The 27,044-nt window shown below is 41.6% G+C and overlaps 1 protein-coding gene across 5 annotated transcripts in view; it reads left to right on the top strand.

The window, feature by feature from the left end:
* NRXN3 (neurexin 3) overlaps nucleotides 1-27,044 on the top strand; it is a 1,627,094-nt gene that overhangs the window by 1,444,322 nt on the left and 155,728 nt on the right. For all 5 annotated transcript variants that reach the window (XM_064486155.1, XM_064486156.1, XM_064486158.1 and 2 more), the window contains one exon: nucleotides 11,866-12,037. In XM_064486155.1, coding sequence (XP_064342225.1) covers nucleotides 11,866-12,037 — 172 coding nt within the window. The remainder of the gene's footprint in view (nucleotides 1-11,865; nucleotides 12,038-27,044) is intronic.

Raw genomic sequence — 27,044 nt, forward strand, 5'->3', positions numbered from 1 at the left:
AAATAAGGCGGCACTATCTGTCCTGAAGGACACATAATAATTCCTCTGCCTCCAGTCACTTGGGCAGTTTGTCAAGGACTGACTGTGGATGTTGATTTGGAAATATTACATGGGAATGTTCCTTATTTCTTCTTTCTTAGTTGAGAAAACTGTGTTTGTTTTCATCTGTCATTGGCAATGATATTTAGTACAGTTTTTTTTCAGTGCCCCATAATTTTCCAATCACTGTCACAAGCATCACTTTCTTACCTTCACCATCACTCTGCAAGTTCAGTGATGCCATCCCTGTCTTATACACAAGGAAACTCTACCCCAAGGATTTGTGACTTGTCCCAGGATTTGCAGAGTGCACAAGTAGCACTTAGATCCATGTCTTCTGGTTCCATTACTGTTGAGGTGTAGAGGAGGAGGCAAGACCATGAAAATGAGTTTCTCTGGCATCTTAGATAAGTCAAGGGTTACAATGGTGTCTAATAGGAATCAAATTGTTCAAAGAACTGGTAATGAGATGGCATAGTGTCCACCTCTAGGACTTCAGTTTGAATCTAGTCCAAATAAAAAACAGGGTGGATGGAGAACCTTGGTAATGGGTTACTAAACTTCTCGCCTCCAGGTCTACAGAGCAAGTTCTCCTTGGGGTGCATAGGCTTGTTGGCAATTATCCCAAATACTGTTTCAGTAGACTACTTGAAACAAACTAATGGCCACAGTCCCCTGAGACATTGTTGTGGTCCACATTTTCAAAAGCACTCTCCCAAAGCAAAATCATAGCAAAAATTTTAAAAGCGATAAATGACCCATGGACAAAGTTGTTGCACCCTGTACTCAAGTGTTGCTTGCTGAGAAGTACAAAGATGCTTCTCCCATGGTGTCAGGTGAACATTTTTTGAACCACCTATATGGAGAAAGACAGAAAATAGAAATGCTTCTTCTGCCTTCACAATGCTCACGATCTGACTGGGGAAAAGAATCGTTCCATTAGAAACACTAAAATAAATCAACAAACCATTGATTTTACTGTTGAATGGATGCTGGAGAGGTTGGGGGATAACTGGAAGATAGACCTAGTTCATCAAAGATGGCTCTAGGAGGGCATGCACATAGAACTGTACTTAGCTCTGTACACCCATGTGTAGTGACTGGGAAAGCTGGACTCTCTGACAGAGGGAAGTCTCTTCTCCGGATAGAAAGGGTACCTCATTCAGTGCTGGTCTGAGCCCGGCTGAGGAGATCTGTTCTGTCTTTGAGTCGTTATTGGATCAGTGATCCCTAATGATCAGCCAGTTCATTCCCTGGGGCATATATTGACTCTCCATCACACAGGTATTTAATTTACTCTGGAATCCATAGTTTGTGCTGAGTTAGATCTGTGATAGAGTCCTGAGAAGCCTTCTATGGCAGGGAAGTCCCAAAGCTTTCACTGACTATCCAGGGATTATCCAAGGGCTGGATTAGAGCTTGACTACAGATGCATTTTGACGGGCACAGAAGGGCCTAGATTCTCCTGAGCCATCATCACTTTACTTTGAAAGCAAAGGAGGGGGCCAGAGAGACTAGCTTTGGGGCATGCTAAGTTTTAAGGTCTTATTCAAACACACGTGCACACACACATGCACACACATGTGGGCCTGCGTACACGTGCAACTCCACTTCCCTAGCAATGTATTCCCTAGACTTCTGGATGAAATCACTTAGCATCTTTTTATCACCGGATAAACTTGTAGCACACCCATAAAGAAGAGGGAAGAAGGAATGTGCCCTTTAAATGCCACAGTGTAAATACTTCTTCTTACTGTGTATGGATTTATTATAAACTCCGTGGATAATCTGTGTGTCTAAAGCTCCCGCCATATCATAGAGGAGCGGAGGCTTCCTAGTTTCTCATGGGTATTTCCCCCTAATTGGCTGAAACTTACTTTACTTCACAATTTGGTAGGGATAGTAAATTCAAGTAAATGAAAATAAAATGTGTACTCTAATCTATCACAAGAGGATGCAGCTTTGAAATAATTCTCAATGCAGGTATGTTGGATGCCTTTCCAAAGGCATGAGTCAGCTCCCTGGGACATATTTTCAAGTCCCCCATTTGGATGACTTTTACTAATCGTACCCGGGGCCCAGGGAAATTCTTCTTCTTTTCATACTTCTGCTGGGACGCCCAGATTACTCTCCCCCACAGTGACTTGGACGCCAACATGGAGGCCAGAAGGCCTGCCTTCTTACATGCTGCAGCTGTTTTCATTTCCCTTTTTTTTTCCCCCCTCTCTTGCTTTTATTATGGTGGTTGGGGGTAGGTCAGAATCAACCTTTTGATTAGAAATGCTGATAGATTTCTAAGAGAGAATGTTACAGCGGTGACAGTTGACACAGAGGAGAACCATAAACTATCACCTGGAGGAAATAACCTAGCTGCAACTACTATCTCCAGGACACACACACCCCACCGCCCTGCGAGCAGACAGGCACTGCTGATGTATTAGCGTCTGCTGGCCATTTTGTTTACGGTAACTAGGAAAGGAAAAACGAGCCCCTATTTCAGGATGTTCAGCCCAAGATGATGACACGGTAGATTCTCCTTGCAGGTAAACCAGGAGAGCTCTGTTAATCACCATTTATCACTCAAGGGACTCAAGTGTCTCGCATATGCCCTGGAGCCCCAAGACTGAGATATTCATTGCTTTGCAATGCTCTTCACTTCTCTCATTGCATCTAATGTAATAAACTCAAGTCCTGGCATCAGAGTGATGTCTGCTGGCTTTTAGAGTCCCAAGCCTTCAGCAAGTATAGGATTCACTCCACAGAACTAGATAAGTTTTCAGAAAGAAATGTCATATCATTATAATTTTAATAACTTTACAACTTCACTCCATCTCTTCCATTACCAGGCGATTCCTGGCTACCGTCATCTTTTGCCAGAAGCCTCTAATTTATTTCTCGGAATCCGCAGCTGCCCACCTTCAAACAGTTGTTATATTGAATTGATTTTAGTATCTAAACTACCCTTAATGGACCTGAGATAGATTAGTTCATGCCTAAATTGGATGAATTTGTATATATTTTGTCTTTTCTGATTAGAAATGTGCTCTGTCTGTCAGATAACAGTTGACTGCGCCGGTACAGGCTCCTCCTCCGCATATTTGAGTTATTCTGACCATGGTAACAGAAACTCGCGGTCAAAAACTAAAGGAAAAAAAAAAAATCATGGCTAGCTTTAAATTGCCTGAGATTTCATAACAAAGGTCAGCAAACTTTTTCTGTCAAGAAGCAGAGAGTAAATATTTTAGGCTTGTAGTCCACATGATCTCTGTTGCAACTGCTCGACACTGCTGTTGTAGGGCAAAAGCAGCCAAAGACAGTACATAAGTGCATGAGCACAGCTGTGTCCCAATAAAACTTTATTTACACAAACAGGCAAGGGCAAGACTTGGCCCCGAGTTTGCTGAACTCTGCTTCAGGCCATCCTGCCTCCTACGTATGTAAGTCCATTATCCCAAGGCACCATAAGAACGCAATCATGTACATTGTGTTTTCTGATCGTCTCAATGTGCTTAATCTCTCCATTCTGAAATATGTATACGAAATCTTTTTTTTTTTTTTTTATCAGCTAAAAAGGGTTATAGTGTGTAGCCTGAGAATTCATCCATGGGAACGACTGAGAATGCCTTACGTAGTAAACCAAGAATTCTTGGCTGAGGCTTATTATTCACACAGGTCCATTTACCTTGAAGCAATAATGCTAACTCGGTCTGTCACTTGAAAGATAGGTAAATAGTAAAGCACTTTGGAGACTCACTGAAGGTTTCCTTCCCACCACGGAAGAGGTCTTGATGGGTTCCTGGCTGTTTGCTGGTCTCCCTTCTATATGAGGGCCGCTGCTCCCCCTTGGGCTGGAGTCTCCAGTTCTCAGAGAGGGAGGCCCTCCTTTGAAACCTCTCAGTATTGATTATGCCTCTTGATGGGAACTGACTAGAAGTAACTCGTCTGCAGTGGAGGATCATGGGACTAAATCGGATTTGGGATTATCAGCTAACGTCATTGTGCCCCGGGGCGACGCACTGGGAGGCCTTCCTAGGGGTAGCAGCAAGCAGTGATAAGAGAAGGGGGCTACCGAGAACAGACAGGGAAAATAACGCAGGACGTGTGTTCTAGACCTGCCACTTTCTGGCTGTGTGAGCTTGCGTTGCCAAGTTTACATCTGTGGAAAGGCACTTGAACACAACACAGAGCAGGAGGGAGTCAGCTCATCCACACATGTTCATTGCTCACCCTGTGCTCTGAGGGCCAGAGCACAATTGTAGACCAAATGTGTAAAAATTCACACATGTGCACATCCAGGCATGCACTCGTGTACACGTCTGCATTGTATGTGGTGTGTGTCTGTGGTGTGTGTGTGCATACATAGCTCATAGAAGGAGTGTTGTGAGGAGTCAGTTGGACTATGTATAAGTGTTGTGGGACAGTTTCCATCATGCAATACATGCTTGATGGATGTCTGTTGTGTGAGTGAAGTTTTGCACTCCCTGCTACAGAGTTTCCAGCAGCGACACTATTCGTACTATAGGCCAGATAGTTCTTTGTTGTGTATTGGCAGATACTGAGCATCGTTTCTGACCTGTACCTTCTAAATACCATTAGCACTCCAGCCCCAGTTGTGACAACCAAAAATGTCTCCAGGCATTGCCAAGTGTCCCTGGGCACAAAATCAACCCCAGCTGAAACCGATGTCCTAGTGGTACCAAGGCATTAATATAAGGAGGTGGTTCCCGACTTTAGCAAGTATCTGAATCACCTAGAGAGCTTGTGAAAATACAGATTTCTGGGCCCCACACCGGGGTTTCCGATCCAGAGTCTCGTTTTAGATCTAATAATTTGCATTTCTAACAAGTTCCCAAGGACCACACTTTGTAAGCAGGCAGGTCAGAGGTAAGAGATTCTGCAAGAATTTTTGGTGATTTAAAAGATGCTTCCTAATTTTGAGGATTATAACATTGTTAGTGTGAGCACAGGGTTTAAGTTCCCTTCATTAAGGCCGCTGGGTGGTTCCTCACAGCTGCGGTAGAGATTTGGGAGAGAAGCAAGGCGTTTATGGGAGATGCTCAGCCTGCACTGGGTTTCAGTCAGCACTGCCCTGCCAGCTGTCACCTGAATCCTGCCAGGAGACTGCTCCAGGCCTTGGCACAACACTGGGGCTCCTACGGAAATGAACTTTAATTTTTGCTCTGTAGTCAGACTTAACTACCAAGCGAGGCAGTGTGACATTGGGGTCTGTGGATACGAAGTGAATGTTCAGGGTGGATTTGAAGGACATGATGACCCAGGATGCTGATGTGACCTGTGCCTGTTAGAGCCCGGGCTCTGGCTTGCCTCTTACTTGCACCAGCTGTCTTGTCCTTCCTTGAGTCCCCTCTTCAGGTCAGAGTTCCTGTTGTCCTGAGCTGTCATCCAGGCTCTTTCTCTCTCTCCCTTGTTTTTACTTTGCTGGGAGTTAGAGATGGAGCTGTCTGGAGCTATTTATCAGTCTTATCTCTTTGGGCCCTCTGTTAGTATTTCAGTCTGTGGATCTAATCAGCTTTAATTGATTGACCTCTTGCAACCAGACATCAGCAAAACAACAGAAGAAACCTAACTGCAGCCAGGGGGAACGGTGGGATGCAATTTTGCTGGGTGGGTGCAAAGGTCATGGAGACCTGTGCAGATTTAGGAAAACAGAATTGATTTCCAAGCCATTTAACGTGAATTTTCTAGGGACAATCTGCACAGATTCTGGAGTCGATGATTGTGATTAACCGACAGGTATTTCAAGTACACAGAGCGTGTCGTGTAGGGTGTGTGCAAAACCTCAGACTCACCCATCATCTGTCACACGATTTCTCACCCGTTCTCCTCACTATCTTTACTATCATCACCATCTTCACCCCCGCCGTGAACATTATGTTGATAGCATCCTTAGTAGAGCACTTCATAATTTGCCAAGATGTTATTCACTTCTCTTAAGTACCATTGAACACAGGTATAATTATTATTGTTGCCTTTGTCTTATTCTCATTTTTCATACAAACAGTTGAGACCTGTTTACGATCACCTGAGCCACAAGATACGGGCCTTGACTGGGCTCAGCTCTTCTGTTTCTAAGTCTTAAAATCTTCTGGTACCCAGAGCAGACATTTTCTTCTTGCCTCCCTGCCTTTCCTGCCATGCAGCCACACGTAAGCTCCTTAAGGAAAGGAGACGGGGTCAATGTCATGGGATGATAGTGAAAGTCCAAACCCACTCCCCGCTGCACAGCTTGGGGTCTTGTCACTTCGAGTGATTCCTGGTAGTGATTATTCTCTATCATCGGCTTCTGGAGGCAGAGACCTGATCTCTTACATCTCTTGAATCCCCTTAGAGCACATGGCTTTGCACACCGGAAGTGCACATTTACTGCTTATTGTCCCAGGTTCTAGAACAAAGAGACCGTCACACTGAAAGAACGGACTGATGATCTTCCCTGAAAGACAGTTGATTGTCACGAAGAGAACCTGTACGTGTTCTGCTCGATGCGGGGTCTTTTATCCTAACGAACTTCAATAAAATCCTTCCTCAGTCAGAAATTATCAGATGAATCAATCGTACCGCATCTTTTTGTATTTTACAGATTGCATATATAAAGGACAGTGAAACTATATGTTTTGCCTAAGATTTATTGCAAAAAATTCTGAATATACATGACCAATTCTCTGCTTTATCCCATACTGTTCAAATCCTGGGTAGCCTCCCATGGTATAAAAACTTATTAGCATTTATTAGCACAGTTTTTTTTTTCTATCACAACCACATATTCTAATTCGTTACTCATTTGTTCACTTGTCCATTAATTTAACAAGCATTTACTGAGCACCTGTTAGGATCCCTACATTTGAAATATGCAGGAGTAGTTTAAGCAGACAGGTTAGGCAGGTTATGCAGACATGAAGTATGTAATATGTAATGTATATGTCATCTTATGTGAATAACTCAGTTGCAGCATGTAATACATATGACAGAAACGTAACAAGGTGGAAAAATCCATGGGCTTCAAAGGCAGATAGACCTGTATTCTGATCTTAAATGTATCTCTTATTAGTTATGTGAATGCCCCATTCTCTGAATTGTCATCTTTTTAACCTATAAAACCTGGAGGGTAATCATGGGAATTTAAAAATTATTCTATTAAAAAATATTTACCGAGCACCTACTCTGTCATCCAGATAGTCTGAGTTATGCTGCAGTAGCAAAAGCTTCAAATATTTGGTGTCATAAAGCAGCCAAGCTTTGTTTCTCACATGTCCCACGCCCATCGCAGTTTGGCTTGATGTCATCCTCACTCAATGACCCAAACTGACAAAAAAGCTATGACCAGGAATTTGCAGGGTGCAGTGGTTCAGAGAAAATGGGAGAACTCTGGCAGGTCTCACGCCCACCATTGAAGGGTGGCTCAGGAGTGACACCCAATTTATTGGTCATCCCGGGTCTGTTGACCCTATATGCCACAAGGGGACCCAGGAGGTCTCTCTTACTATGAGCCCATAATGGAGGAGAACTACCAAAAAATGGTAAACTGTGGCACTGATCACTTTATTTACTCTAAACCAGACTTTGAAATGGGTATGGCAGTGTCTGGACCCAAGAGGGATCACCTGTTCTCTCTCCTTGGGTCATTGCCCAGCACTGAACTCACATTCCGGGGGAAGCCGAGGAGTTGAGAATTGAGAACTGCTTCCTTTGTGTTTCATCCTGGCATACGTTTGAGAGCCCCGGTTCTGTTTCTGTCAGCTGCAATTTTCTAAAATAGCAGATGGCGCATTTTGCCTTCCCCTGGGGCACTCTGGAATGAATGAAGAGATCACCTTCAGGGAAATCTTTATTCCTGAGGACTTTTCTTGTCCCTGTGCATTTCTGCTCCTGAAATCTGACCCTGGTGTTGGTAGCATCTCTTGGGTCACCTCCATAGCAATAACTGTAATGTGGCTGGCGGAAGATCAGAAAGCTGGAGCCAGATTAATTTGAGGAGCCAGGTGGGCTCATAAACAGTCATTATTGTTGAAGAATGACTTACTGGCTATTTAAAGACAGCTGTTTTCTGTACTGCTCAGTTTTTCCCTGAATGCACTTGAGGATTCTTTGGTAAAGTCTTCTGATTTACCACTTGTCTTTGTTTTTAATATCGAGGAAGAACATAGATTGAAGTGATTGCCTTGGTAGCAACTTTAGTGGTGATGGGTGTGGAGTTATTAAAATTTATAGTCATGCTGTTTTTGCAGCTACACTTTGCTTGTCTTGGAGAAGCTTATAAAAGGCATCAAGGAATGTGGAGAGAGAGCAACTACCAGATTGTGGCAGGAAATCAACTGGGCAAATGTTTCTTTGTGTTCTATTTGCTAAAATTTACATTTATTTGTACAATATTTCTTAATGACAGCATTGCCAAACCAACCAGTCCTTAGTCTGAGCCACTACTTTCAACTATACTAGTTGAGGGGGAAGAAAGTGAAAAGATGCCTGCCATTTATTGAGATCCCAAAGTATGCGCAGCCACAGGTCAGATGCCTCACACCTGTGTGTTCTCCTAAAATCCTCACCGCAATCTGCCTGTCTCCCTCCACGCATCCCTTTACAGAAGAAACACCAGAAGTTAAACAGCCTGCCCAAGGTCCTACAGCTTTAAGAGCCAGAGGTATTATCTGAACCATGCTATGCTAAAACCCATGTTTATCACATCAAGCCAATTAATTTCTCCAGTAATCACAGAGTGTTTTAAATGGTCAAATGATTGGATGGTTCCTTCTCCTGGTCTCATGCATCCCTTATATTTGTATATGTTATTATTTCATATCATTTCAGCCTTATAACAGCCCCCTGAAGTATGTAAAGCTAGTATCCTGTCCCCGTGATGTGTGATCAAGAAACGGGTTCAGAAAAGTTAAGCAACTTGCCCAAGGTTGGTCAGGACTGACTCCAAAGCCAGTGCTCTTTATCTCTCACACCTTCTCTTCCCTGGACACATAAGCCAGCAGAGTTTATTTTCATGGCAGCTGAGCATGATGGATTCAAGCCTGGGCAACTCTATGGGTATTTTCCACAAGGCTTATAATGAATTGAGACAAAGCAGTTAGCCACAGATTATAATGCTACTGTGGTCCGTTGACAAATGACAAGGAGGTTGCAGTAATGAAATCTTATTACTGCGAGTAGAGAGACCACATCTGAGGTCTAACACAGCCACATTTACCACTGCGGGAAACACTGTGAAACATCTGGATAAGGGTCTCCACTGACACTGGCAGCGTGCTAGCAGGATTAAGAAGATCTCTCTGAAACACTGATTGCAATGGCAAATGTGTGGTGCCTAAGATAAGGACCGAATATTTATTCTGACAGAGATTAAATCTTTTCTTTTCCTGAATCGATTATGGATCTTGCAGAAAATCTGCCCAAGAATATATCTCGCTGATCAGCCTACTCAGTGAGCCAGAACTGTCCTTTGCTACTGCTGTTGCTGAAAAGCTGCAGAAGGCTGGTTTAAAGGTCTCCTCTCTCCCCGTAAGACCGTTCTCCATCTATGATTAATTAGTGACTCTGAGGTGAATTGAATCACCAGCAGTCCTTTCCACGCTTCCATGATTTATATAGTCGTTTCTCACTGAAGAACAGTCGTGCAATAAACAGCCCACGTTTGTGGGGTGGGTGGAGGAGTGATGGTGTCGACAGCCGTGGTTCCTTCACTCCTCCAGTCCTTCCATTCTGCTAGAAGCGTTCAGATTCAGGTTACTAGAGCTCTGCGTGTTTAGGCATGAGGATGGTTAGGTGCCAACACACACGCACACACACACATCCTTAGAAGTGAATGCCAACTCTTTAAGTAAGAGTCATTTCTGAAGCCCGAGAGAATTAAGAAAAAAAGAATAAAATGGATCATAATATTATTAGTTATGAGCATGAGAGATGCAAAAGAACCCATCATCAGGTTCATTTATCCATGCATCGTGTTTTAATAGTAGGTACTTTGTTTAGTGCTGGAGATGTAGAGATAAAGAAAAAAAAAAGCTGAGAACACAATGTCACAATAAACAGAGATTTAAGAAATCCTGTTTCTTAGAAACTTAAGGAAATGAGTATGTTGAGTCACCATCTGGGGAGGCACCTCAATCACTTTTCCCAGAGAAGAGAGTGGGAATTACAGACAAAATTTTACAGTGGGTACCATGCTACCAGGACACAAAGGAAGCAGTGATGTCCCCCCTATATCTCAGCATCCCTGCGTGCTGAAAGCAGCCTTTTGATCAGCCTATATTCCTACTTTTGAAGATTAAGTCTCCTGGGTAGTTATTCATTATTTTGTTGGGCACAAGATGTGTTCACATCCTAAAGGAAAATTGGCACAGTGAGAAAAGCTTGTCTTTTGGAAAAATAAATGCAGTGTACCAAACTGTAGGGAAAGCGGTGCCTAAAATCTCACCAGAAGGCTTCATTTATTGACTTTAAGCATAGTGAGTATTTAATAACTATTGTATTTATACATTGACTGAATGAACCAAATTACGAAACTTGAGATGCAGCGAAATTTTTCCTACATCTTAGTTTATGTGGATTCTGGGCTTCCTTCCCCCATATCCTTCTCCCCCTGTCCTCTCCTCCTCTTCCACTTTCTCCTTCTTCTTGAATATAAGGAAATAGAGGATGACATTGACAATGTGAACAAATATTGTGACTCAGTCTCGTAGAACATAAGAATCACAGCAGAATTTTATTATTTTTGAAAGTCCAACCGACTATTTAGCCAGCAAGCCAGACAACTAGAGAAACGGAGAGAGATGTCTCTCTTCTCTCCTGGCCCATTCCTCCTGACACCTTGCATGCTGACACCTTTCAGAGAGGTTGTGAAAGACTGAATATGTCTGATCAACGCGGTTACTTTTCATTTTACGTCTCATTCTGAATACTAATCCCAACTCTGAGTCATAACCAACTATTGAAGGAGAAGAGTAAGGATTTTAACAGCATTATTGTTTATATTTCAGTGTTTCTGGGCACTTCCCAGGAGGTGGCTGACGTCACCACCACCACCATCACCGCAATCATCATTTTCTTTGCCATAATGGTGCTCTTCTGGAAGTCATTATGTTTTCCCTCCCAGAAGCCTTTTGAGGGCCACAGAGGTTCTCTTCTGCTGTGTAACATAAAGCTATGGCACCGAATATTATCACCCTCTTAGCATTAACTGTAGGAATAGGGCTGCCAGTGTGGGAAGGGTGGCGGCATCCGACTCAGAAAACTCCAGCTCTGTTTCACTGGCTTCAGATACCTTCTCCACGTGCTTTAGACCTACAGGAAGTATCACCGGATGTAAGTCTGTAATCCTAGCCTCTGTGGTTTTGGCTCCTAACCATTCTGTACACTCCTGCTTGGCCTTGACTGCTCCAAAATGTGCAAGCAGGCTTGTGGTTCCTCTTTCGTCTTAAATCTGAATCATGGCATGATCTACGTCCAGCGTCTTATTAGCCTCTCCTAGAGAACAGGCCTAATTCATCTCACAGAAATGAACCTTGCAGTGTCACTATTCACTTGTTAGGTAGTCCTGTGGTCCCAGCTTTGATATCTGTTGAGGGCAATCAAGTGATGTAACCTGTGCAGTGCGGCCTCCGGGAGCAATTTGAGTGGTTTTTGTACCATTGGTTTTTATGTTCGGGATGAAAGCCCATAGAGAAATGTAAGATGCTATTATTAACTCCAAGCTGACAGCTCTCCGTGGGTACCTGGAGACTCATTGTTAGTTGGAGGATCAACTTTAAAGGGAGAAAAGCTTGTGGTTGGTGATAACTATGCTTTTTGTACTTCTTATTATAGGAACAAGGGAAAATTGGAGTTGTCTTCAACATCGGCACAGTTGACATCTCCATCAAAGAGGAGCGAACCCCCGTAAATGATGGCAAATACCACGTGGTGCGATTCACCAGGAACGGCGGCAACGCCACACTTCAGGTGGACAACTGGCCAGTGAACGAGCATTATCCCACAGGTACCTGTTTTACTCTCAATGACCACACTCTGTTGCTCTCCCATTCTTAATTATAACTGATGATTTTCTCATGACTGTCACCTATCGTTAAACACACATTCATGTTTTTAGGATGAGAAGATAATGTTATTTCTTTAGGACTTGATCCAGTATAGGGAGCTTCTGGAGACTTACAAACTATGCACTGAATACTTTTTTTTTTTAATCCATCTGACGAGTTGATGCCTGACTGGTTCATATCAGAGAAAATAAGTATGGCTTTTCCAGGGCGCTGCAAATGACGAGCAGTGGAGGGGAGGGACACCGTCTCTAAAATAAGCTAGTGTTGGTAATCATGGAATAATCAATTTCAGATCTGGACTTCATGGTGCCGTTTAGGCAGGCATGGTTGAACATGCAGATGGCCAGACAGGACAGAAAGATTGTGAAAGGAAGTTTACTGAACTTGAAATGGTGAGCATCAAGTCAGGGTCACAATGAGAGAAAAACTAAGGGTGGACATTTCATTCATTGGGTTGACTTTGCCAATTTTTTTCTCTCCCTTTTTTTTTTTCAGAGATTGGTTCTAGTAGGTATTTTAATGGCAGGCTTGCTGGTGTGGGAGGGAGAGGGGTTAATCATCTGTTTAAATTTTATAGTCAAGGAGCATTCGCCAACAAACTCCCAGAGCCAGATGGCCAAATCAAGGGCAATGGGAAGAAAGGTTGCCTTCTTTAAAAAAGATCATTCAAATAACTCCTTAGCTTTCCCTTTCATCTCTCACTTCTCCCAGGAAAGAGCTCTGCACCCTGATCATAAGAGTGCCGGGAACAGAAGGGAAAATACTTTGGCTAAAGGCTTTTGCTCCATAATTGCATTATCACCTGGTGGATGTAAGAGACTAGCTCAGAATATTGAACTTTTCACTAGTGCAGGCATGATGCTGTGCCTAACTCTCTGTCTCCTACACTCCAAACTGCCCATGATTTTCCCACTCTTACCATCTCATTTCCTTTATAGTGAGGTGGGCACAGAGGTGAGCAAGGCTGAAGCACGTTTCCAGAAGTCTCAGAGCTGCTTAGTTGATGATCATCACACTTGTGAGAAACACATCAAGTAAATTTGCCTATTTGGCCCAAGAATTTTGAATTACTTGAAGGCATGCTTTCATGCCTACATCAGCATTCATTTTCTTCAAAAAACAGCCAGAAGTAACTGTGCTACTGGGTTTTTTCCCTCTATCAGCCAGAGTCTTCCTGAATCTTTTTTTAAGAATTATGGGAACATTCACAGACAGCATACAAGACCCCCAAGGCACTGATGCAAAAAGCCCCACCCACTCATATACCTACCATCTCAGTCTCTGGACCATATCCCGCTCAGCTTTTGCTGGGAGTCTCTTGTCATACTCTTTGCCCTTCTTAGATGAAGGCACAGAAATGGCCTTACGCGTTGATCTTTGAGCCTTTGAAGAATGCCGGAGGTGTTAGCAGCTACTGTGAATTCCCATCGCCACTGGACACTAATAGACCTGATGTTTAAATGCTTCTTGCTTAAAAACTCCAGGGGGTGAGGGGTGGGAGGACTCAAAATAGCCTGAGATCTTAAGAGCTGTTCATTTGTTCATAGGAAAAATCAATCCCTCTCCGTGTGTATTACCATCGGCCCCGCTACCACCGCTGGAGGGTTTGTTGTGTTTCTGTTAGGAATTTCAAAGATCCTAAATTGACCACTTGCCCTGAGCCAATATAGGATCCACAAGTTTGCTGCCAGCCATGAGAAAGCTCTTTAATGGTCATTTAAGGCCACATGTATGTGAGAAAACCAGTGACCCTTGCTGTGTGCTTATCTCTTTGTATCTTTAGTTCCAAATTACGGGTTGCTTCCTGTGTTTTCAAAACAGAATAAACCTCTCTTTAACGTCATTGCTTCTCACTGAAAACTGTTATTGTTAGTAACTGTTGGTAACTGTTATTTAGTAATAATATGTGTTATTATTACAGGACATGATCCAGTGTAACAGTTACAAGCAGGGGCTTTGGAGTCAACTGGCTGGAGTTGGGATCTTGGTGCCATTAGCTGTAATTCTGAGGCACGCTAGATTAAGACCTTGAAATGCCCTAAAGACTGAAATATTTGGTGCCTCTCCCCACGTGTAGTGCAACATACAACAACTGTAAAATAAGTGTTAAGAATTTCTAACAGTTTCGATTTTTCTTCTCCAATGATCACTGCCGTGCTTTCAAACTATACCAGACTCTTTCTCCCCACATTCTCATTTGTTAGTCTCTCTGCTTTCTTGGTTCTCTAGGTCAGTGCTTATTCTTCTTGTTTGGTGATCCAGTTCCAAACCTTAGGCAAGATATTGAACCTCCACAGTCTGTTTCCTAGTCTGTACAATGGGGTAATGATAGCACTTACTTTCCAGGCTGATGTGATTATGCATGTAAAATACCCAGCATGAATGCTGGGCCAATTAAGTCAATACCCAAGGAATGTTAGCTTTGAGGATTACCGAACATTTGAGTAGCATTTTTTTAATATCACGTATTCCTTCGTACAGACCACTTCATTTTGACTAATAAATAGCCTAAAAATTGGGGAGGATAGATATATTTATTCTCCATTTCAAATTTAAAATGAGACCCAGGGAAATATGTCTTTTCAGAGGTCATGAGATAATAGTAAATGAGGGACAGAACTAGGACCAGATTCTGTTCCCAGCTGCACACAATTTCCAGTATTGCTCCTGCGGCAAATGGAGGGATATTCTGAAAAATGCATAGATAGAAATGAGCATCTTTCTTGTGTCATCTTAGATTTACTCGTTTTCTTAAAGTGTCATATTACAAAGATCAGTGCCAATAACCCCACAAAGGTGGTCATTGTGAGAGTGGAGTTGAAAAAATCCTCTTTTAAAAAAGAAAAGATCCTTTAGTTATGCTAAAAGAGTCATTTGTAATGCGAACAAGCTGTCCTCCTGAGACAGAGACAACGGTGGCAATGTGCTTCCATGAAGCAATTGAGAGAATATTGAGTATTTAAAGGAGCTATCACTTTACTTCGTTGCCTAGGTTGGAAAACGGTATTGGGAAGTGCAGCATTCTCGCTGGACCATGCCTTCCTAGGAGTGGCCCACCTTTTCAGCTCTGGATTCTTTATTTTCTCTCCCATCTGCTTCCCATGCTACTGAAAGGATCCATTTAACTCAATTTAAAGCATCCTTGGAGCAATCTGGCAATGTTTATTTAATTTATTTAAAACGTAAGAACAAAATCTAGGCATCGAAGAACATAGCCACCTGCTCGGGCAATCTTGACACAGTCTCTGTAAAAGGGATGTACCCAGGCATTCCTTTTTCCCAGTCATTCTGTTCTATTGATAGTGGTAAGTGTAGAAACCACCAAGAGGCATTCACTTGTGCTACCTGCCTGTAGCTAATGTTTAAACAGCAAAGAAATATCAAGTAGATGCCAGGAAAGATACTCACTTTCATTGTCTCCTTCTGAGGGCACGCTCTCAGGGAGCTGTTCCTGCTCACCAGGTCCCTGGGCATCAGGGTGAATGGGTCACCTCCAGAATCTTCTCATGGGCATTTATAGGATTTTATGTGGCTCTGCTGAAACATTCCACTGTGAAATATTTAGAAACTAGCTGGGCCCAGGGCATGTAGCATTGGCTTTTTGTGAATCAGGAAGGATCCAAAATGAAAATAGTTCTCTAGCCCTCCGAATCCTGTATCACTTAATTCTGGCCAATAGAACTCAAAAGCAACTTCTTTCTTTGAACCTGAAAATAGAAAGGCTAAGGAACAGGAGAGGGAAGTAAAAGAAGAATCAGCCCAGAGTTAGCATCCAGGCACTGACAAATGTTCCTTATAAAGCCTCTAACTGCTGTCTCTACACAATGCAGTGGTGGGGACAGGGGAGGAGAGGTGAAAGGTGACTTGAGCATGAGGTATTAATTTTAGCCCCAGCGCTAGATCCCCTGGGAGGCTGAGCTGACTGGGATTATTAAAGATCCTCTCTCCGCTGTGACTAGGTGGCTGGTTATGTCACCAGGACTTTTCGAGCCCTGAACAGTCAAGGGCTTTTTAGGTCAGAGCCAGGCTTCCTGGGAAATGAAGACTGATGAGCAGCTTGAGCGTGTAAGGCTTTCCGTCTTCCCACAGCAGGTGGTGCTGAGGAGAGCAGCGGCTCATTGTTTTTCTTTTTTCCTTGATATTGCATACCAAGTGTGTGAAAGTGAGCTTGATTGGGTTCCCCTTTCTCCTCCAGTAAAATAAATGCCCATTGGTGACTCAGCTGAAGTCCTGTTTGATCACCCAACTCAGATTGTGGAAAGGAGGTAGATGTGGTTTCCCTTCAAGGACCCTAGATTAGGAACCTCTCTCTTTATATCTGAATATATCAAATTCCACAGAACTTTGTCCTTAGGGATTGACAGTAAAATCATTGCTACAGTGCTTGCCGATGCTCAAAACGCCTTCATGTGCCTCACTACATCCGAGCCTCACTCCCTTCCGGGAGGGACCTGGGTTCAGTATTATTACCACACACTCATATTAAGGTTGCATTTTTGAGGCTCTGAGAGGCTAAATAACTTACCCAGTATCACACAGCATGAGGGACAGACCCAAGATTCCTATCCTGGTCCTCACAATGCATCACCTCCAATTTCTTTCTCACTTTCCTATTTCTCAGAGTCGTCATTTTATTGATACCGACCCTAGGTTATTAGGTTTTTATTTTTTTACTTTTTCCATTACAGTATTCTCAAATAGAAGTCCTTACCTGGATTAGTTTATTCAGTATGGCTTCTCAGCCTTGGCACTACTGGGATTTTGGCCTGGATAACTCTTTGCTGGGGGAGGCCGAGCTGTGCATTGTGGAAGGCCTGGCAGGATCCCTGACTTCCACGCACTAGAGGCCAGTAGCGTGTCTCCGCAGATGCCACATGTCTGCTGGGGGGCAAAACTGCCCCCATTTGAGAATTACTGAGTTACAGAACATCACCATATTGTATGTCAAATGCTTTCATTAGCCTTTCATTGTATACATGAGGATAAGAGAAATTTTTTTGGTAGACGTCTCAGCCTAGATTATTGAGACTTTGAAGGGTTAAAAACAAGTCTGTGGACTTGACATGATGCTGAAATTTCTCAGGCCTTGGGTTTTCATTAATTCCTAGCCAGGAGCTTTTCTTTCCTTCTCTTTCGTCTTTGCCTGCAAACATTTGAGGCCCTGCCAGATCTGAAGCTCACATTAAACAAGCCCCAGCTACCTGCTCGTTCATCCGTTCAGGACTAGTGTTACTTTCTGTTCAACTGGAGAGAAAAAAAATGTAGATAGTGAAGTCCTGCAAAAGGAATAAGAAGTATAAACACAACTCAAAGGGAAAGCCATATTTGAGCATGATTTCAAGACTTGCAGAGAAGTAATGGCGACAGAGAGAGGCTCCCTTAATGAATGTGTTTGAACATTACTAAGTACATTTTAAAACCCTCTTGTAAATGAGTTCTTCAAATACTCAGTCACAAAATGTATCAGTTAGTCAACCAAACCAGTGCATGCTGAATACCGGCATTAATAAATATTCATTTCCATCCCCCCCCCCCAATTTGTTAAGAATGAATTAGGATTCACAGGTAGGTGAGTTTCTGTTTCCAAGGGACTTTCAACTCATCAGGGTTGGTCTTTGGTGAAAAAAAATTTTTTTTCTTAAATCTTTTCAGTAGATACTTGTGTGTGTGTGTGTGTGTGTGTGTGTGTGTGTGTGTGTGTGTGTGTGTGTGTGTGTGTGTGTGTGTGTGTGTGTATAGCCGTATTCTTTAACCTGGCTGCAAATGACATTCCTTTAGGAACTTTTAAAAAAACTCTGTGAGTGCTCTGGCCCTGGTCCCAAGTGATCTAATTTAATTGGTCTGGGGTGTGATCCACGGATCAGCAGCATCAGTATCACCTGGGGGCTTGTTAAAAATGCAAGCTCTTGGGCCCCACCCCAGACCTACTGAATCGGAATCTGCATTTTAACCAGCTCCCCAGGTCATTCACGTGCATAGTAAATTGTGAGAAGCACAGGTCCAGGCTTCCGTATTTTTGGAAGCTCCCAAAGTGGTTCTATACGCAGCTAGGTTTGAGAATCCCTGATTCTTAGAAAACTAAGAATGTCTCTTTTTCTCCATTCAGACTGAGTGCTGACGCTATTCAACATGGCAGCCACTAACCACACATAGCCACACTTGCAATGCTATTGGTATGACTGGGGCCCTGAAGGTTTGCTTTTATTGTGCCGTTATTATGTCCCAGGCACTGAGGGCTTTAAATACATTTTCTCCTTCAATCCTCAGGCTAACACTATGAGGCTGGTGGCTGGTGGCTGGTATTGGATGGTGCAGGACTAGAAGATGCTCTCTCTGATTTCCTTTTGTCTGTTTTATATAATGTAAATCTTCATTTACACCATTAATAAAATAATAGGTATTTCATATACCTTCTGAACTCATCTAATGTGTTCTGTCATTATACAGTCACTGTATAATGACAATTTAGTATAATAAGTCCACTCAAGGCACGGGGTGGTTGTCCCAGAGATGTAGAGAATGGCAGATGCCACCATCTCTCGGCCAAACTCATCCAAACGGTGGTGGCTGCTCTTTGTTGAGCATTTACTGCATACTCCCTACTTCATGCTCAATACTTCATTTAACTTTAGTATAACCCTTGAAGTCAATGCTAATTCTATTCCCAATTTACAGCTTAAGAATAGTTCCGAGAGCTCAGGCACTTGCCTAGATCACAGCAGAAGTGGAAATGCTGGTGTTCCAACCCAGACCACCTGACTTGAGAGCCCCAGTTTTAATCACTCTCTGTTCCTTCCATGGGTTTGCTTTAATACCCTCAAATACTTGCAAGCCCCAGAAATTCTGGTCTTATCCCAAGTCTTGACAATTTAGAATTGTTCTCTCCAGTTGGAAGTCAGCACTTCCCTGGGCATTTATGACATTTGCCTTCCTCTACATCATCGCTTGGGCCTTTGGGGACTCTGGTAGTGTCTTTCCTTTTGTGATCCCGCTTTACCTTCTAGCACCATATCTAAGCAGAGAGGAAGAGCTTTATTAAACGAAGTCTGTTTTACTGTTTAATGGTCTTGCTTGAAGAGTGGGAGAGTAGCAAGACGGTGCTCAGTATTTTTCCTTTAATTTTAGTTTTATCGGGCAAACCTCCTTTCTCTTCTGTGAATTCCCAGCCACAAGATAAATAGCCTTGTATCTTACAAGTTAAATACAATTACTGCTATCAAACCTAGAGCCTTTCTCTCCCTGTAAATGTATCTTAGAAGCTGATAAGAGTTTCAAGGCAAACTGAGCCTCTGGCTAATGCTAAAATTAAAACTAACCACCCAGAAGACAAAAAGACAAAGATATATACATTGATGTGTATGCAAATTATGTATTTACATATATTTACGTATATGTGATCATCCCGTGGAGGAGAAGAACATATCCAATAGAGGGAAAGGAGATGTGTGTCCATATAGTATACGGGCACGTGTGGCATATGCTTCTGAGACGTTAGGCTGACATATGACTCAAGGTTACTTGTAAAATAATGAAGTAACACACAGAGGAGCTTGTTGTAATGATAAAAATTTACATCGGATAACATGATGGGAATTACAGGAACTAAAGGTATTTATGCAGAATTCATTTGTGAACAGGTCAGTGCTTTTGGTCTGCAGGGTTGTTAACAAAAAGAATAATTTTTCTGGAAAATTCTAGAGTACTTTATAAGATGCACACCTTAGTCTTGGATCTTGGTTTATGTTTTTGTCATCTTTAGTAGACTCTCTTGGGATTTAGGAAAGGTGGATTTTTACTAACTGAAAGATGCATGATAATTGTTTATTTAACCACAGTTAAATATTATACAGATTATAGTCTCAGGACTCAGTAAAAGAAGTAAAGAGAAATTGGAGGGTCACTCTAGGCACTATTTAACCAGGGATATCAGAAAAAGGATTTCTTAATTTCTATGAATAATGAGTACATTTATATTAAACCAAATCCATGGAATGACATTTTCAAGATTAGAAACACAGTGTAGTCACAATTGTATGTGATTTTCAAATTATGTTCATTTGAGGTAGTATGACATAAAAATACTAATAACATCTTACTCTATGCAAGGCCTTTGTAACAACACGAATTCTTCTGAATTAAAGCAATCATCAAATATTGCACAATTTCAAAGCTGGGCTAAGTGAAGTACAAGGTGGGTTTTTTTGTCCTTTTGTCACAGAAAGCTCTAGTTAAAGGAGTAAATGAAATTATGGCCTGCAGAATGTGTCTTTAATTATGAAAATCTAGAATTATCATCCTAACCTAAAACACAATTACCCTGTACTGTTTTCTCTCTGCCCAGAGTTATGTGAGCATCCAATTTCCTAAAACCCACCCAAGAGTATAGCTTTATTTATAGGAAAGCTTTCCATTTTTCAGTCTCCTCAATTTAAGTTTTACACAAGTTTACTGGGCCCCTGTAGTGATTTAAAGCCTAAAAAGAATGTTAAGCTTCTTAGAGGAAGATGGTAATAAATATCCAGTAATAATAATATATATTCATATACAGTATGTCATTTATAATTCTATAAAGCACAGAGGGTAATGAAAGGTGCTCTAAACTGTAAACCACTCAATCGATTGTAATCATATTGCAGCTCATCTCAAAGAGATAAAAACCTTCCACTCCTCCCTGTCAATACCCCAGCAGGCTGAAGAAAGGGGAAAGGAGGGTCAGAGGGGGAAGGACGGGTGAGTGAAGGACAAAAAGGCACTTTCAATCCTCAATTCATGGAGTCAACGTGGATTGAATTAGATTCCCGGTGATAGTTACAGTTTGCCCCATGAGCTGCGTCTCTTTTTCACATGGTACGTTTACAGCCTAACAGTAAGACCCCTGATGCTCTGTGTTGGCCGGGATGGAGGGGTTCGCCAAATGCTGATGGTGGAGATACAGTGCTGCATAAGCACGCTTAGGGCCCAGGTGCAGAATTTAAAACCGACAATTCAAGCCAAAAGCTAAAGGTTATAGCAAAACAAGTGGATAATGGGCCAGGAAAAAAATTTTATATGGCATTTTCAAACAGCAGAAACACTTCAAAAGTCTTTTTATTAACTGATGTTGCCTTTTACACAAAAAATATATATATATGTTATTAATCCCTCATACTCTATCCATGTTGTGAGTTTGAGTGGAGTAATCTCCTTATAAATTCACTTATCCACCATTCAATTACTGTTTATTCAAAATCTCTTTTACATGTGGATCCATGCTAGGTGATGAGTATATGATGGGAAATAAAACATAGCCCCTGCCCTCAAGGATCTTATAGTCTAGTGGAAGAGAAATGCATGTACACAAGAAGACAGTTTTAATACTTATATCATGCAGTTTATTCAGTGCCAGGTACTGAACTGAGTTCTTATATTAAATCTTCACAATAGCTTATGAGGTAGAGGCTATTTTTACCATCATTTTACAAATGGGAGTATGGAGGTTTATGACATTAAATCCTAGGGTCATAAGCTAGTACATGAAGACCTGGAATTCAAGCCTGTAGCTCTTAGAAGACAAACCTAATGCTTCTATGCTCTACACTGCATTGTATCTGAAGTTCCAAATAGTGCAAGAGGGTGCTCTCAGTCAGGTGAGATCTGGGTTCAGTGGCACATGTTAGTGCCTGAAGGAGCCTGAGGACCAGACAAGCATGGGCATGGGATGGAATCTGGGCTGTGACTTTGGGCTTTCTAGGACAATGCTAACAAACTCTACCTAGACATACACAAGCATGAACTGTGACATGACAACCTACGCCTTTCACACTGAGGAAACTAATGGGCGGGCATCCTTCATCCATTGTTTCACTTAGTGTAACCTGCTCGATGATTGCAGGAGAGAAATATCAATCTCCCTCTTTTACAAATGAATAAACCAAGGCTCAGGGAATTTGAGCACATTTGTTGTAGTCCCAGTGCCAGAGAGTGTCAACATTGGGGTTCTACACAGATATGTTTTTCCTGCTCCCCTGTCCCTTTCCGTTACCCTACTTTTCCGTCTGTATCCCAGGAGCTTTCCAGTTGGCACTGTATGTGAAACTCAAATTCATTTGGTTGACAGATGTAAATTCACATGCAGACTTACTGTTGTTTCTCACGTCGCAGAGCATGCAGTACACTCTGCAATCACATTATTAAACATTTACTAGAAATGTGCTTCTGCTTGATGCACAGCCGCCAGGCTCAGTGTTTAATTAAACTAGATTTGTCTTCATTTCAATCACATCATAGAAGTGTGAATTTTTCAGAGTTCAGTGGTGCAATCTTAATTCCAAATGCCTATCGGTGTCTGAAAGCTGTATATCCTGGAGAAGGGGTAGGGTAGTGCAAAGTATCCTTGCATAAAGGATTTTAGGGGAATACTATTATTTAACAATAGATAATATTGATATAGTGCTTATTCTTTGCTGGGTTTATGGATTATTATATTGAATATTTCTTACAGCATCCTGGAAAGGAATTCTAATATTATTCCCATTTTAGAGGTGAAGAAACTGAGTCTCAGTAAGGTTAAGTAACGTACTCTCCAGTATCAGATAATCAGTAGGTGATAGGGCCAACTTGGATTTGAATATAGGCATAGAGACCCCGACACCTTTATTTAGAGAAACTTTTTTCTGTACGAGGCCAGATGATGAGTATTGTAGTCTTTGCAAGCCTTAAGGTCTTTGTCGCAGCTATTTAAGTCTGCAGTTACAGTGCAAAACCAGCAGCAGACAATACATAAATGAATGGGCGTGGCTGTGTTCTCATAAAACAATAAGCAGAAACAAGCTGTCATGAGCTGGATTTGCCACTTTGTTGTGGTTGGAGGACCTCTGATCTAGATTATGTGTATTTTGAAGCCTATAGCTCTGTTTTTACTAATCCATAAGTTTAATTTTTATGGACTCTCATCTCTGTTTGGAATAAAGGGAGAAAGATAATCTCTAAATGGATGAGTTAAATCCCAAGAGACACAGAGACTCGTCCTTCTACGTAGAGTAGCTTAGACCCACTGGTGAGGTTAGTTTTTTAGAATAAGGAAATGGAGGAGTATGTCAGTGGGACAGGCAGTCCATTTACCTGTGCTTAAACAAACACACAAAAACCAACCATACACGACTTTCTTAAGTGAACACCACAGACATGGATTTAATTTACCTTTACTTACGTTATGCTGTGCATTGCTTAGAGCAAGATTTGAAAGTAACAACCAGGAAGCTCAATTATTTCTCTGGCTCTGCTACTTCTGCTTAGTAGCTGTTAGGTCGTGGCTGTCCAGATACACTTTTCTCCCTCTGCCCTGAGGGAAGTTGCATACTTTCCTCTGGAATTCCTGGGTATTTTGTTAGCCACTGGTTTAGCTGCCCTGACCCGTTTTCCATAGCCCTTCTGTATAAAGGTGCCAACTGACTTCCTTGAGTGTATCTTGTCTTCTCCCTGCTCCCTGATTTGTCTATCTTCCAAGTCGTAGAAAGCGTTCTTTTCATTTTCTTGGCTGTCCCTAACCTGCCAATGAGAGTGTCCTGCTTGAAATTCTGCTCCATTTCCTGCCATCAATCTGCTGTTACGAAAGTGCACTCTCCTTAGATGTGACTCAGCCCACTTCCTGCTGTTGAGTTTTAGAGATTTCAGAATTTGTCCTCATATTTACTGAAGGAACAAGAATCAGGTATGTACACACAAGCATGACAAGTGTAAAATAAATTTTAAAGCACCAAACTAAGACCAGATTTTATCTATGCAAGAGAGGGGTCTGTTCACATTTTACCCACCCTAAGATTGATGGGAATAAAGTTATCAATCAAAAGTCAAAGTTCCCACCACCAGAATAAGCAGCATATACCGCCAGACTTGGCTCCTGATAGCTCAAGCAGAGTGATCACAGTTTTGTTAATTCCTCTCTTTTTTTGAGGCAAAGTGGCTGTATATTACATGCTCAATAAGTGTTAAACTGCTGAGATTATCGGAGATGACTGCTGATTTTATTGTCTTCATAGTCACAATAACAATCTACACCAAGATAAAGAGCGTCCTTTACAAGCATTAAATATACTTGAGTCCAGTTTAAAAGCAGTAGAAAAATATCAAATGTTTTGTTACAGGTAGCTTTTAAGATTTTACTGGAAAAGTTTTCTTTGTTGAAACAATTAAATCTGATTTTATTAAAATATCTTTACATTGGTTAGATGACTCTCTGCAGGTCTCAAAGGGTAGATTTCCCGGTGTACTTAGATAAAATGATAAAAGGGAGGAAGGAGAACATTTAGGCATTTACTAAAGTTAAAAAGATCTAAATATAAATCTAAAATGAATATAAATGTAAAGTAAAAGTAAATCTAACTCTTCTCAGATGGCCAAGGTTTAGAAATACTTATTACTTCATTTTAAAACCTATATAAAACTCTTGTGAGATGCTGATTGTTTCAAATAAAATAGGACTTTATATAAGTGAAGTACAAACTGAAATAGAACTGAAATGCTTTTAGACTTTCAAAATGAACAGTTGGATATTTTTACTGAGTTTTCTGTGTGGTAAGGGTGGGGCTGAACCTCCAGGAGAGGTAAAAATGAAGGCAATTCATAGAAAAGAATCTCTTGTTCTCAGGGAGCAACTGAGATCTCCTGGAGGAGATAAACCAAGTGAAATCTAATAGTTCTGCTTCATTTTGCGACTTTCTCCCAATATGGCCTCAGAGAATTTTGGGCTCCAAGTAGGCCCATAAAGGGAATTTTGAAATACTCTTAATAGATCTGTTCTTGAAGTAAGTCAACTGAAGCCAGCGAGGTCCTGTGCCAACACTTTGACTCACGGTTCTGATCAGCCCTGATCCCAGATCTTTACAAGGCTCTAGTCTTGTTTCCACTCTCAGGAACTGCGTGCAGTTCATCCGCAGCACGTGCTCCAAGCCCACCTTCCTGGTGGCCTCCTTGAAATGCAACAGTAGTTATAGACGTTGCCCATAAACACATAGGCCAAAACATGAATGAACTTTTCAGCCAGTAAATCCAGCTCACTCTGTGGCTGCATGGTTATAGAGCTGCCTCATTCTGCCGAGTTACAATTGCTTTAATTTTTTTCTGGTCAGAGAGAACAATCAGTAGAAGTGCACTTGGTTCTTCTCTCTTCTGGATTTGATCCTTGATTGGTGCCACTCCCCCCACTGCAGCCACTTAGAACCAGCAAAGTGTTGACTAGAGGGCTGAAGGGTTTGAGCAATAACTGTGAACCTTCAGACCTCACTGCTTTTTGTACGTGTCATGCTGGCTGAAATCCCAACGACACAGCCAACCTCTAGGGACAGCAGCAACCTTAGTATCCACATTCCTTTGTTAACAGAAACCATTCAGATTCTTCTTTAAAAGTACTTATTGGGCATCCATCTCCGTAAATCCCTGTGCTAGGAACTGACTAATAGGAATCGGACCATTATTCAATGAGAACGTATCCAAGTCCAACAGGAAAAGGAGGAAATCTACGTATATCTTTACTACTCACTTTGTCTAGGTTTTCCTTTCTGAATCACACTCAAAAGTAAATCTTTGAAAGAAAAAAACAAAGAAAATAAATCTTTGGACAGCATCCTTGAAATTTGGTTAGATGGGAAATTTCAATCCCTGTTCAGAAGTCTAGATACTTGTGAGGATTTCAGTGTGATTTAAATAAGCCACCTTCCGTGAAAATCAGAAATGAAAACATGAAACCAAGAAAACTGCATGTTCTATTCTCACCTGTCTCATCTCTCGTCCTAATTATACCTTATATGCACCAATGTTCTAAGTGCTTTTTGACAAGGCAGCAACGTTACATCAATAGATATTGCGTGAACTTGAGTAGGCAAACTGAGTCACTCAAAGGCCTTTTTTTAATCTCTTGGATCATTATTGCAAAGATAAAAGTCAGTTTCTGAAAGAGTAAATTTCAAAGTAACCTAGCAATTAGAGTGGTGAAAAACACTAGGTCATCTGGTCCACTTCCCTGGTTGGTTTAGAAATTTCTACACAAAATGGACTACTCTAATTTGACTAGTGTAATTTGAAATATCACAGATGATAGTTTGTTTTTTCCACCAAGGGAATAGATCTGTCTGAGATCTCCTCCTTGGCTTTTATGTCAACAAAATTTTACTCAATTCCATTATTATTAGGTTTCTTGCGGTCTCTCATCTTCCGGGAGCCTAGACAGGCTTTCTTCATACGGCGGACTCAGACTCAGACTCTACCAGCATGAGAGACGAGCACCAACGTGCAAGGAGGGCTGTTCAAACTTCTGCTTGCATCACATTCACTAGTATGCCCTGTGCCAAACAAAGCAAATCTCAGAGTGAACCCAGAATCAAGGAGTGGAAAAATAGACTCAGCCTCTGATGGGAGGAGGGACAAAGTCCCCCTGTGAAAAGGACAGGGATATTGGAATGGGATTGTTACTCTTTTGCAATTTAACATGCTGGCAGCTTGGGAAACGTTCTCACTGTTGTAACTCTATTTTCCTCTTGAACTTTCTCCCTCTCAATTCTCAAAGCCTCAAACTGAGTTTGGAAACTGATGGCTTTCACTGTCCTTTTATTTTTTTTTTACCTTTAGGATATGACATTTTGGCATTAATCTTGGCTTTTCTGACATATCACATGATTTTCTTTTTTCTTTTTCTTTTTTCTCATTACGTCTTATCTTTCTGCCTTAAATTGAGTTAATGGTGTTTCTTTTAATTTTGATTTTTATTGAAGTGTAGTTGATTTACAATATTAGTTTCAGATGTACAGCAGAGCAATTCAGTTATACATATACATACATATATACATATACATATACATACATATATACATACACACACACACACACACACATACATATATACATTCAGATTCTTTTCCATTCTGGCTCTTTGAGAAGATAAACAAAATTGGTAAACTTTTAGCCAGATTCATC

This window comes from Camelus dromedarius, chromosome 5 (assembly GCF_036321535.1).
Source record: "Camelus dromedarius isolate mCamDro1 chromosome 5, mCamDro1.pat, whole genome shotgun sequence".
Classification (NCBI taxonomy): domain Eukaryota; kingdom Metazoa; phylum Chordata; class Mammalia; order Artiodactyla; family Camelidae; genus Camelus; species Camelus dromedarius.